This window comes from Chamaea fasciata, unplaced genomic scaffold (assembly GCF_029207755.1).
Source record: "Chamaea fasciata isolate MVZ Bird 193981 ecotype frontalis unplaced genomic scaffold, bChaFas1.0.hap1 SCAF_13, whole genome shotgun sequence".
NCBI lineage: Eukaryota > Metazoa > Chordata > Aves > Passeriformes > Sylviidae > Chamaea > Chamaea fasciata.
This window is the reverse complement of record NW_027094098.1, coordinates 6,389,807-6,403,283: the sequence shown is the minus strand read 5'-3', so window position 1 is coordinate 6,403,283 and position 13,477 is coordinate 6,389,807. Positions and strand designations below refer to the sequence as shown.

The 13,477-nt window shown below is 44.5% G+C and overlaps 1 protein-coding gene across 1 annotated transcript in view; it reads right to left on the bottom strand.

Moving 5' to 3' along the window:
- DNAH1 (dynein axonemal heavy chain 1) overlaps positions 1-13,477 on the bottom strand; it is a 72,012-nt gene that overhangs the window by 49,180 nt on the left and 9,355 nt on the right. The window contains exons 5-16 of the mRNA XM_066195677.1: positions 13,220-13,352; positions 12,098-12,259; positions 11,323-11,575; positions 9,885-10,042; positions 8,872-9,083; positions 7,317-7,615; positions 6,151-6,301; positions 5,370-5,563; positions 3,770-3,995; positions 3,044-3,163; positions 2,163-2,245; positions 625-766 (exon numbers count right to left, since the gene is read on the bottom strand). Coding sequence (XP_066051774.1) covers positions 625-766; positions 2,163-2,245; positions 3,044-3,163; positions 3,770-3,995; positions 5,370-5,563; positions 6,151-6,301; positions 7,317-7,615; positions 8,872-9,083; positions 9,885-10,042; positions 11,323-11,575; positions 12,098-12,259; positions 13,220-13,352 — 2,133 coding nt within the window. The remainder of the gene's footprint in view (positions 1-624; positions 767-2,162; positions 2,246-3,043; positions 3,164-3,769; positions 3,996-5,369; positions 5,564-6,150; positions 6,302-7,316; positions 7,616-8,871; positions 9,084-9,884; positions 10,043-11,322; positions 11,576-12,097; positions 12,260-13,219; positions 13,353-13,477) is intronic.

The window sequence follows — 13,477 nt, the reverse complement described above, 5'->3', positions numbered from 1 at the left end:
GTATTTTGTGTGGGTTTTTTTTTTTTTAATTTGTTTGGGTTTTTTGATCCAGTGTCGGGGTATTATTATTTGGGGAACCTGTTTCCAAGAAAATCTAGGTCAGTGATTCCACCTTTCTAAAATGGCTTTTTTCCCTTTAATTTAAGAGTTTCTGCGGAAAAAAATAAAATTCAGACTGTTTTAGCAGACACTAGAGGTAACTCAGCTCCAAAACTCTGCAATTATTTCAGGGTCTTTTTCCCCAAGATGAGTTCCATGGATGAATGTTGTGTTTTCCCCCTTGATGGCAGCGCATCACAGGAGATGCTCCGCAGGGAACTGAGTACACAAGAAAAAAAAAGAAGGTGCCCGTGTTGCCCAAGCACCAAGAATTGGAACACTGTGTAAACACCTTCCCAACGAAAAATGGGTATTTCTGCAGAGTCATGTCTTTCACACAAAAAGGAGACTCTTAATCAAGAGCCACCAAAAAAACCAAGGGAGGGTGTGTTAATATTTGGTCTAACAACACATTGACCTCAAAGGTCATCTGAGTAAAATCTCATCTGAAAGTTTCCCACCTGGCTGACCACAAGAGCTTCAAGAACCTCTTCTATGGACAATTAATTTTCAGGGGCTTAATACCTGCATTTCCTCCAGTTTCTCTTGAAATGCCTTCTGATCCACAATCTGTGCTTTGCGAAATCTTTCTTCATCCTCTATGTGCTGGAGCCGAACGGACTCTGAGTCCTTAGACATTTTCACTGGCCAGTAACTGGCAGTCCACCTGCACTCACATGACACAAGAAAATCAATGTGAAAAAAAAATAGGAAAAAAGAGACAAGCTTTTGAGCATATGTTTGAAATGCTGAAAATAACAGAATGAGAAAGCCAAAGCCCACCAAACAAGGAGGCTTTAGAACAACAGAAACACATGTGGTTTCAACAAAACATTTTTTTCCAGCTTGTCTTGTTGATATGCAGTCCTTGTGACTAGGCTATTCAGCTGGAGAGAGCTGGGGAGAAGTGGAGGGCCTTTTTAAAAGGAACAAATCCACTACGCTGCTGAAAAGCTAGGAGACAGCAAAATAACAGTTGGCATCCAGAGGGAATGTCTGTCTTTGAATGTATTTGCAAGGAACTGAAAAAAATGGGGTCAGAGTCTCGGCTTATGGCTTTTCAGGGCTACTGAAAAAGCCAGTCCCCTGTTAAGCAGGGCAGTGAGGGGCCAGCGTAACCCAGATACAGGGAAGCTCTGAATTTTGCAGAGTGCCCTGGGGAGAGAGTTGTAGATCCAGGAAAAGCTGCACAAATTGGCTGCTCACACCAAGGCAGATTTCTTGGTTCTTGCTCAGCCACAGCCCACCCATTACTGCCTCCATTTGGACCCTCAGCCAGTGTGCAATGCCAGGTACAAGGTTTGCACGCTACACTCACTGGAGCTCACACCCCTTCCAGCACCTGCCTGTGGCAGGTCTGGGCAGAGGGAATACAGCCACACCTGTTCCAAGCTGGCCTGGGGCTCAGCTGCTTTCCTGCAGCTCCTGTGGGATTTTTGCTCCTTGCACCCCATGTTTCTAGTTTCAGGAGCAGTCTGCAGAGACTCACTCAGGTTGCAGACATACTGGACCAAGTACATGTCATAAGAGAAATGCTTCCCAGGCTGAGCAACCTTTCAAAACCTTGTAGCTGTGTTTGTGAGCTGACTCTGCTATTGGGGCATAGTCAGGCCACAATTGGAATAATAAAACTAAGAGGAGGATGCTTGGAGAAGAACTGCAGTAATAATAAGGGTTCAAATTCCTTCCTAGTCTTAAGAAAACCCTGGGAGTGTTCCTATCTTGAAAGCGTTTATTTAGTTTCAGGCACAGACTAAATTGTGCACTTTGAGACCTTGCAAGTATCTCAAAAAAAACCCCAAAACAAACCCACACAGAGAAAAGGGCTTAGCTATGTTAAACAGGTTAATAGCTTCCAGTTTGCCTTGCCCCAGGCCAGAAGGCAGCATGAATTCACACTTCTTGTCTACAACCTTTACTTCAAGAATTCAGTGCTCATATAGCCTGGGAGACACTTAAAAGTTCTACAGGAGCCCTTGATAGACACATGGCCCCTGAAGCACTGAGAATGGTAATTGCTGCAGAGTCCCACTTTGACAGTGGGAGAAATGCCTTGTGCTCACTTGTCAGTGAAATCTTCTTCAGTAAGATTGTAAAGGAAGTCGTCCATGACCTTGTAATCTTCCATGACTTCCTCAATCAGTTGCTGCACAAGGTGAGAGAAAGAGAAAAAAAAGTAGACACCTTTAGACCATGCTGATTCCAAGTCTCTGGTGCACACCTCATTTTCATGAGGTGCCTTTGAAGAGCATTAGTCACACAAGCTTAATGTGATGTGGATTGCTTCTGTGCTGTGTGAACAGTGGGAATGGATTTACAACCCCTTGCTCTGTGAATGATCATGCCATCATCACCCTCTGTTCTATGGGAATGAAAAGAAGTGTGACCTAGTGGATAAAGCACTGGACAGAAATCGAGTGTTTTAGGTTATCCTCCAGGTTCCCTCATTGGCATGGACAAGGCAGCTTACAGTTTGATGCCTTTGTTCCCCATTTGTTCAGCTGGGAAAAGACACTTCAAATAACTTTGAAATAACTCGGTGCTAAAACATCCTATTAGGAAAAAAAAATATTAACAGCAATTTGAGCACTGGGTAACAGAATGATTTTCTTGAAAACAGCATTCATTTTTAGAAGATAGCTATTCAGTACACAAATGTAGAATGGATTAGAAAGCAGCAAAATGCATACGTAAGTATTTTAGGCAAGACTTTTAAACTGCTATTTTGTTTTGCAAAGAGATTTAAATTTATGATATGTGTATTTAAAAATACAAATCTTAGGAATTATAAAAATACAAAGCCAGAAATCTCGTGGCATTGCACGCAAAGACATGCAAGTAAAAAAAAAACCTGGAGTTCTCATTCTGAGACACCACACATTGCATTGAAAAATTTCCTCCTCACATCTGTTGATGACCCTGTCCAAAGAAAAGCCTGCCCTACCTGCTGCACTGCCAGCTGCTCGGGCACTCCCTTCAGCCAGTCCCGCAGCTCAACCAGCTCCTCGATGTTCTTTGGTCTCTCATGCATTTTGGTGCTGATGGTTTCATATGCCTCACAGATCTGCAGCAGGACACAGCAAAGACCATCAAAAAGTCACCAATTGCTAATAGACAAACCTGCCCTGATCCACCCTCTTTCCATTCTGAAGGTGGTTTAAATGATGAGTTCACAGCCCTGTTCTGTTTTTTTCTTTTCTCATCCATCTCATTTGAGCTCAAATGGAATGAGACTGCCAAAAAAAGAGGAAGAGGAACTGCAGGTATGTAGGGGAAATAATGACAATAACAGATTTAGACAACCAGCTGGCAGAGGCAATTGCCTATCTTCCAGTTATTCTCAGAAGAAGCAGGATGACTTTCTGGTTGTCTACTAGACAGATCTTTTCAATCCAGCAACACACTTTTGTAAGATGGCAAGGTCTAGAAGAATTTAATCTCAAGAGCTACAGCTTTCAGGCAAGTGATTTATTAAACATATTTAAGACTTCATTTAGTTGAGTTTGCATATGTCCCCTAAAATTTTAATTTTAAATAATCAGCCCAGTGTGATCTTTAAAATATCCTGACTAATGTAGCCTTCTGGTCATTTCACAAAAACACAGCAACTTCAAAAGCAGAAGGACAAGACAAGACAGAGACAGATAATCCATTGAACCATGCAACTTACTTTCTGCACCTGAGAATGGAGGGTTTTAGCCAGCATGTCCAACACGGCAATGGCAAGTGCTTTGTGTTTATCAGACAGATTAAGCCTTATATGTTCTATCCTGACTTGAAAGGGGCCAATGATAATAGAACTAGGTAGAAGGTGGTCCAAGGTCTCCTTTTCAGACAAGTATGTGCTTACTATGTTCATCACTTCCTGGGTGGGTGGAAATTGCTCTTCATAGCCTCTGTAAAGTAAAACACCAACAACAAAATGGCAGTTTAGACCTTAAGAATATTTGAACACCCAGGCTATTTGTGTCCACTCAAAGGATCAAGACATGAAATTAATAACACATACATTTACACAATGTGTGCAGAGTGGAATAAGTGCACAAAATATTTTATCTGCAGAAAAGGAGTAGAAAAAAGAGATGAAAGAGGAAATATGGCAAGAAGAGAGGGAGAGGCAAAATGAAAGCACTGGTGTAAACAGGGCAAGATCAGGAGGCACTTCAGGGGAGGGTAGGCACTTCATTGTATTCCAGGGAGAGGCAGGAATTTGTCAGATGGGATATGTAAATTGATTATGCTGGAATAAGAAAAGAGAAAGGGGCTTCATTCCCACTGTTTGGAGAAAACACAAGACCTAAACAGAAGTCCATTAAAGTAACAGAGGCCAAAGGACAGAATAGGTGCAAAGAGTTTTGGCAATGAAAATAATGAGGTTGAAACAAAAGAAAACATTACTTTCTACAGAATGCTATCAGCTTGAACAGACACCATAAGAAGAAGGTCAGAGTCAAGCATGCTAGCTGGATTCTCAAAGAGGACGATTCATTTTTAGGGCCATTAATATCTCCAATTACACTGACGAGCATGACAGGAATGTGACTGTTGTCAGAGACAGGAAGAAATTCCCACTGCCACCATCAATGTCCTCCAAATGCATGGACTGTCACCTATGACTGAAGGCAGCCTCTGACAGGGGCCTGATCTCACACCTGAGGCACATGGCCTCAGAACAGCCCTACACTCTCACATCAGCACATCCACACAACAGCTTCCACAAAGGCTTGTCATCGGGGTCACAGGGATTTTGTCAGAAGCTGTAGGAGAAGGGAATACAGGTGACCTTGTCCCTGATAAGTAACAGCTGTGTTAATTACCCAATACAGCCTCACCCCTGATGAGTCACAGCTACATCCAATGAAGATAAATTCAATAAATGGGAGTAGGTTAGCTAGTGAGGGGAGGATCATGACAAAGAAGGATCCTGAGGAGAGACTCACTGCTGTGAGGTCAGTCTGGGTCTGCAGTTAGAGCCTGCTGTTGGAACCTGCAGCCATAGTCTAGCTGGGTAAAAGCCTGCAGTCAGAGTCCGCAAACTAATCCCTGCAGCCATAGTTTAGCAGGACATAAACCAGCAGTCAGAGGCTGCAAGGGAAACCTACAGCAGGAGCTTGCTGCAGCCAGAGTCAGTGAATAGTTGGAGTCAGGATGGCTGAGCTGTAAAGAAGAGTAAACCAGGACCCTTTTCATGCTGTTATAAACAACAAGTCTGTGTCTTGTCTCATTTCTGCCCTTTAACAAGAGGGCTGCTGCAACAAGGAGCCGCTTACTTTAGGAAGTACTTGACGTCATTGTTATTTATCTCCAAGAACTTCTCGTATCTCTTGCCGTAGGCCTGCAGAGGGATCTGAGACTGTTGAATGGCAGAGCGCAGAGCCTCACGTAGCTCTTCCACTTTTGGCTCTTGCAAACCCACTGATTCCAGCATGGGGCTGCCTGGAATATCCATGTTCTCCAACACATACTGGAAGAGAAAGGAGAGAGGTGTTTCAGGTGTTTCACACTTTCAAACAGAGCTAACTGTGCCCCCTCAGGAGAAGGACAAGGCAATCCCTGGTGCCACCTTTGGGAACTCCTGCAGTCCACACTTTTACATTGTGTCAGGAATTGTTTCATCAGTTTTATGTGCTCTTCTCCCTAAAGAATGATTATCTAGGGAGACGGGGCTTTCACAGTAGCAGACAGAAGGATGCATGTGCAGAGGAAACTTGCATCAAACAGAATTGGAAATAGTGCTATTTCCTTTATAAGTCTGCTTTTATCAGCCACCATGCACTCAGGGCCACCAGAGTGTCCATGTGTCCACAGAACCTGCAGCACCAAAGCAGAAGCAACAATCAGAAAAAAGAGCTACAAGGTTGGGGAGATTGAAGAAATCCTACGAGAACAGAACTGCATTAGCACACTGCTGTGCCCAGATTAATTTAACTGAATTCCCAAGCACCCACTTCTGCACCTCTCTCCCTCAGTACAAGCTCAGGGGTGTCTGTGCTGAGCTGCAATGCACTGACACGTGCACAGCTGTATCACAGTTGATGCAGAAGTGTTCACCTGCTCCAGCTGTGGGATACTGTGAGTTGCCAGAATTCCACTGTTGAACAGAGAAATGAGGGATGTCTCAAAGCTCTCCACAGAAGGGCTGAAGAGGATGCCACTGATGTCTAGCTCAATGTCTGTTACAAAGAGTGGATTCCTTTGAGGCCTGTGGTTGGAAGAGATAAGAAAGAACAGGGATGGTTTTTGAGAATATGATACACAACTGTGTTGCTCTGGTGCTGATACTAAAATGCCTCCTGCACAGGAAAAGAAAGCGGAGTAGAAGAGGACTGTCTCATGCAGATGAAGATATAAAACACTGTGTTCTCAATTTAACAGTAAAGACACTGAGAACCCTTTTTTTATCAAAGGTGAAGGAACCACCAGTCATGACATATCAGGATCCCCAAAAGTCATAACTTTATCTTGAGAATTGGAGCTGCTTTACAGAAAAACTGCAGGTGTTCTTCAAACTAGGCATTCAGTATTCCAATATACTTCTGAAGTGCACCTTCTGGAAGTTATATTAGTATTTGCCAGTCTTGCATGTGACCAGCATGGCTCAGGATCAGCTGAAGTCAGTGTCAAGACTTCCACTGATTTAAAGGTAAGAGGCCTCATGTGAGTGGCAGGGATTTGTTTTTTCTTTTCTTCTGGCTTTCCATTTCTAAATGTTCCTTCTTTAATACCACAAAAAATAAAAATCCTTAAATCAATACCCAATGGAATAAAATTTTAGGCACTGTGATAACCTAAATTTGGTATTCTTTACAGATCCAAGGCCAGATTCTAATTCTGAGGTTTCATCTAAGAATGGAATTAAGCAGCCATGCTCCTGGTATTCTTCCTGGCATCCAGAAAAAATCTAGCAGCAACAATTTGCTCCCCCAAGAATGCTGGAGGTGGCTGATCTTTAGAACAGAACATCAAAACAGCAGACCTTGGTTCTGATGGGCTGCTCCATATCACTAACAGCAGCTGGAAAGCTGTACTAACAGAGCAGCCAGCTCTGTGTCCTTCTTCCATACTCCAGGGAACATGTCAGGTGGAGGATTAGGAAAAACTGCCCAGCTTAAAGACCCCATGCAGAGCAAAGCTTGCTTGCAGAACAGCAGTTAAAAAGACAACAGTACTACACATTCCTGCTCTTTCCATTCCTTATTTTTTTTTTTCTTTCTTACATGTAGGGACTGTTGGTGATGTCATCTCCCCATTCCATGTTCTTTGAGCAGTTCAGGACACTCTGGCAAGCATCCAGCACAAACTGGGTGAAGTTGATGAGAGAGTTCTGGACCAGGTACCGCAGAGAGTCCTGGAGCATGAATCTGATGCGCTCCATCAGCTTACACAGCCTGGACCTCTGGTAGGCACCCCAGTCACTCTCCTCCAGGTTGAGCCACTTGTTGTCTGCATCCCTAAGGCTGCTCTTAATCGCAGTCTTTATGGTATCGATCCAAGTATCCTTGAGAAACTCCTGGACCTAGGGCAAAGGAAAAAAGCAAGTGGAGCAACCCTCCAAGGGCTGATGGGAAAAGAGTTTGACAAGGTGAGCTACTAACTGGGGCTGTTGGACCTTTCTCTGCTGTGAAAGGAAACTCTTGTTTCAGAGCTGTGGTAGCTAAAAGTAGCTCTCAAATCCCGCCCCCCCCCCCCCCCCCCCCATGTGGCATCTGAACATGGTCATATATCTCCTGCACTGACAAAAGACCCATAAAAAGAAAGCCTGATATTAAAAAGTGGGAGTGCTCTATTCTGTTTTATTCACAGTGTTTCCTTTTTGTTCTCTTTTCTATAGAGTGGAGCTGCCTATGTCAGGGTCCCTCACAAGAAGTTGTGTAGACAGTATGATGAGCACATAAAGGACAGAATGTTGTCTTCTCTTGACAAGTGAGAAGAAAGAGCAGAAGAAGCCAAGGGCAGCAGTAGTTTGCAGTATTTTAATTTATTAAAATACCACCAAGTGTCACTTCTGCTCCACAGGCAGCTTGCTGTTTGTGTGTAATAAAAGAACCTTAGTCACCAAGTGGATGACAACACTGCCTAGCTGAAACAGCATGGGACTGGGAAGGACCAGCACATTCTCCTCCGCTGATTTAGTGTGCAACCTTGTGCAAGCTACTCTGTGTGGCCACATCCAGGGTGCAATGTGCTGCCCTCAATCAGAGGACGTGAAGATCCTCTGGTGAGAATTACCACAGAGCTGCAAATTTTTGTCCTACTCTGTCTATTGGCATTGCAAGCAGAGTAATTTAATTAAGTATATAAAGAACATAGAGTGCAGAAAAGCACTATCCCCATGAGTGTTTCAGGAGGAATCAAGGATCTTGTGCCTTGCAGCTGGATGGATGGGGAAGTAAAGAAAAAGAAATAAAAGGAAAAAAAACCAGAAAAAAAAAAAGAAACTTCTGAGTGCCAACCAGGACTCCTATTTGTATATAAAGCAGGTGGAGGAAAGAGGGGCTGCAGCCCTATATGGCCACTTGTTTAACACATGACTAAAAGCATGGTCAGCATTGGCTGATCCTGGCCAGAGGACTATGACTCTTTCAGTCCATTTTTTCCATATCCCAGTAATTTTGACAGGCACATGCAAATTCCTCCCTGCCCCAAACATGTCTCCTTTGACAGTTCATCAGTTTCCAGAAAATCAATCTGCAGCTGCTGCATCTGTCTAATACACACTGACACCACTGCTGGCTGCATCATGTGTTTATCCCTCACACCTCCTCTGCTCACCTGAGTGAACGTCTGAGTCTGGATCTCTTCAAATTCCTCCAGAGAGACAAGTTTGGTTACGGTTGTGTTAAACAGAGACATGACAGCTGCCTTGTTGCACTCATCTTGAACCTGTGCAAGGAGACTGATGACTTCTGGGCTGGTCAGGAGGGAGCCAAAGTTGAATTCTCTCTGTTGTTTATGAAAAGGATAGTCTGGGATAGAGACGAGCCCTAGCACCAAAAAAACAAATAATGTCATTGCCTGCAACATCCATTTCAGCTTCTGTTTTTAGATACAGGTCCCTTTGGGAAGCACTTGTGAAAAGGACTCTGCTCTAATGCACAGGCAATATCATGCAGCAGCTTCAGCAGAGGGCTGGATGAAAGAGTCTCTGCTCTGCAGCAGAGACCTTCTGCAGCCTCCCTTTAGGGGGTGAGGTGCTGTCTTGGTGCTTGAGCTTCCCAAAGCTTTGGCTCATGAAGTTTCCTTGAGAAAGAACATTGGAACTGAAGAAACTTCCCACTGAGGCTCTAAGGCACAGCTGAGTCATCTCATCTGTGAGAGGCCACTTGTGAAGCACCTCAAGGCCTTCCTGCCTTTGGAACATTGAAGTGCACAAAATACGCTCTCCCCTCCCCCATCTCTTACTGGGGCCATTTTCCTCCTGTTTGGGACTCTAAAGCAGTCTGAGCCGCCTTCCACACCTGAGGCATCTCCCAGCTGGGCACAGCAAAGGCAAGGCAGTCAGCCACAGCACAGTGGTAAGCTAATCACACTGCCAAACATTTGGTGCCATTAAGGGTATGCTTGCAGAATTACTGCAGCTTAGCTGATGAGTTCTAATGTATTATACTGATGTAACATGAACATGCAAATACACCCTAAAAAAGAGGAGTCATACTCAAAAGTCTCACGTAATCTCCCATTGCTGCCCCTTGTGAGCTCTAATCATTACTATGAACCTGAGAGTTCCTACAGCAAGGACAAGAGGTAACCACACTGAATGCAAACTGCTTCACTGTATCCCCTACCTTTCTCTGGCGCTTCCTTCTCCTCCTTGTCTGGCAGGGTAACATACGAAAACATCTGGGGTTTGGAAGTGACGACTCTGTCAAAGCTGATCCTGTTCATAATGTGTTTATAGTCTAATTTCACTTCTTTCTCCAGGCTGCTTATAGAGTCTGACATGCTGTTACAAGACACAGAAACATCGAGAACCCATGGTGTTTGAGCATGTGTATGTCTGTAGCTTTACTGCAAACTCCACCCCTCTCTCCCTCCCTCCAAAATTTGCTAACCCAGAAGCCCACCTACCACTGAGGACATCAGGAGAATTATGCAGACAATGAAGCAGCCAGCAAAGGTATCAACTGGACTTTTAATGACAGAGGCAAGCAGGGGGTGAAGACTAGGACTGTAGCCTTCATGTCTCTTTAGTTCAAAGCAACACCTCCACTAGGTAGAAACATTACAGGGGGAAGGAGAAATAACCACAAACTAAAGAAAGAAGCTGACAGTTCTGGAAAAGTTGGGCTATCCAAGCTGGCCTCCTGCTAAATGCCCCTTGTTGTCCATTTTCCCATCCAGAACACTCACATAAGTGTGGAAACCCTGCTCCATTTGCCTTAGGAAATCATCATCATTTACCTCAAGCTGGCAGAGTACGTGGTTTTTTTTTTTTTTTTTTTTTTTTTTTTTTTTTTTTTTTTTTTTTTTTTTTGTCCCTATATTTCTGCTCACAGAGACTAATTACTCTCCTGCTTTCCAGTTCAGGCCAGCAGACCATGCAGCCCCTCACACCTTCCTATTTCTGAACAAGGCAATCAGTCACGGCTGATTCCCAGCAACACCAGCACTGACTCATGATTCATCAGCCCAGGGACATTTAAATGCCTCCCCAATATGAACTGCATCACAAAGAGATACTCCATTATATCCAGGTGGAGATCTCCTGCTCTGTTTGCCTCCCCCTGTGTAGATCTTCTTTTGATTTGTTTTAGCAGCTATTAACAGGTAGAAGGGTCACCGGCAAACAACAGCCAGGTCTCTGGAGACAATGGGTGGTCTGCAGATCAGTACAGCAATGACTGATCTGTTCCTCAAAAGCACAGGGAGACAGCAAGGTCAGCCATGCCATTTTTGTCAACCTTCTTGCTGTTGAAAGCCACTTAGCTGCAGGTGTAGGCATGGCTTGGTGGGTCTGCATATGGAACCTGCTTCAGCTGGGAACACTGACAGACCACCCATCCTGCACATGTGTCCCTGGGGCTGCCATCTGCCTACTTCTGATGCCACTCTGTGCAACACAGTGGTGTGCTTGTGCACAGAATGGAAGGCAGGTGAAACCCATGGTCTGTGAGGCGGCTGCTCAAGATCTGCCTCCACTGACACGTGTTTTGTAGCCCCAGGAAATCCCACAACGTTTATGGACTGAAGGCTGAGCCCCCAGACATGCGCATGATGCTTTACCTCTTCTCGTCCTTGAGTCTGGGAGTCTGCACGGCCAGGCGCCTCATCCTCTGCAGGCTCCTCTCATTGATGGCGTCCTGCCCCTCGGTGGGCATGCAGTCCACATACAGGTGGTACATGAGCAGCCCCTGCGTCTTCTTGCGCAGGCTGTCGGCTGCGGCCACGCGCTCCGCAAACACCTGGGGATCCTCGGCCAGGAACTGCAGGCAAACCCGTGGCACCCAGTACTGACACGGCAACAATGCAGCTCTTCCTGGGAAATAAAAGTACAGCTTATAAGGGTCTGCAGGGAAAGCAAAACTCAGAATGGCTTGGCAGCACTGACAGCAGATTTTTGATACACAGGATAACTGGGCTGCTTGCAGGAGATCAAAATGAGGGACCAAAGCTGAGGACAGCAAGAGATACGGAGCATCTCCAAATCTTCCAGGAGAAGGGTACTTCATTTTAATCTGTCCATATTCCTTTTCAAAATGGCATTGACCCAGAAAGACCAACATTTTACTTTTCTTGAAGGCAGGAAGGATGGGAGAAGGAATAAAAAGAAAGGTGCCTCCAAAGGGAAAACCTCAAACGAGGTCAAATTAAGATGTGGAGTTCTCTTCCCTGGAGGTATTTTCAGACAAGTTAAACAGACACTTATCAAGAGAGATAACAGTGAAAGGGATTAAATGACTTCTTGGTGTCCTTCCCATCTCTAGCTAGGACAAACATGGGTAATGAACTGGCTCTCAGACTATAGGACTGGTCTCAAAACACCTTATTTGAAACACACCTTCTGGAGTTATTCCTCCATTGAGGATGGGTCTCCCTTCTTCATCACGCACCAGACCTTTCTTCTCTGTTTTATGGACCAAGTAGAGGTCTGTCTCCTTGTCATAATCCAGAACACCAACATCAATCCACTCATAGATCAACTCGTGGCTTTTGGGGTCCTCTGAGAGAGCCAAAGATTAAAACAGGGTTAGTCCATTCTCCTGGAGGCTACAGCAAATGGATTTTCCTGATCTGAGTGATGATGCCACAGTCAAATCCATTTGCTCATTTGAATCTCAATCCATCCCACAGAGTTTCTGCTGTGACGAATTAAATAATGAACTTAGGTCTTGCAGCTTAGAATTTTCAACGTTTTGCACACACCAGACAGAAATGTATCTATACTGGTATCAATATGGATACAGGTCAGGACAGCATTATGCTGTCCATTCAACCTGAGGAGTGACCAGGTGTGGTGCGCCCAAAGACAGCTGCAAGTAGAACTCAGCCATCACATGCTGCCTGCCCAAGGACACACAGAGCTTATGTTTTATGCTTCAGTTTTGCAGACAATCAAGCCTCTGGAGGCTGCTCCAGAGCTGCAGATGCCAGCTCCCATGCTTTAAAGCCACTGCAGGTGTGTTAATATGAGCTGCAGCCACAGCTGGACATCAGTACAACTGTACCTAGTAATGCCTTCTTATTGAGAAGGCTCCAAATGATGGGAAAATAAGGTCCATGTCACTTAATTTGCCCCAGGTTTACTACTTGTACGTTCACTGCAGTCTGAACTTGTCTTCTGACCCTGCACTTGCAGTGAAATCCAGGTAGAATACACTGCGTGCAAGTTACCTAACTCCATGAAGATAGCTATGCACCAATAAAGAGAAATTTTGTCTGTGCTGACAGAAAGTCAAAAGGCAAAGGCAACTTCGAAAAAAGTAGAAACGGTCCAGGGCAGGACTGGCAGTCAGTGAGATCTCTGGTCTCTTGCTCTGACTGCCTGAGCCTGGCCAAAATGAGATATGGCTTTTCAGGTATTCAGAGCTATACTCATCAGAATCTGCATGTTCCCTTCTGCTGAAAGGGCCTGTAACTGTTAGTGTTGCCCTGCATGAGCAATAACTGATTCAAGCTTTACCATGTCCAAGTACATCATCTGTAGGTAAAAGTGCTTTTCCCGGCACTGGCTTTCTATCAGAAGATCCTGGCTCCAGTCCAAGTGAGATCCACTCTTCTGGAGTTCGACAGTCAAATTCATCATTATCAAATACCTAAAAAGCAAGGACATGAGTGAAATTAAGATTTACTTCAGAAACAAGAAAACAGCCAATAAAAAATTTCATGAGAGGAAAACATTAACATGCAGTTCCTAAATGGGCTACAAAATATGGAAATC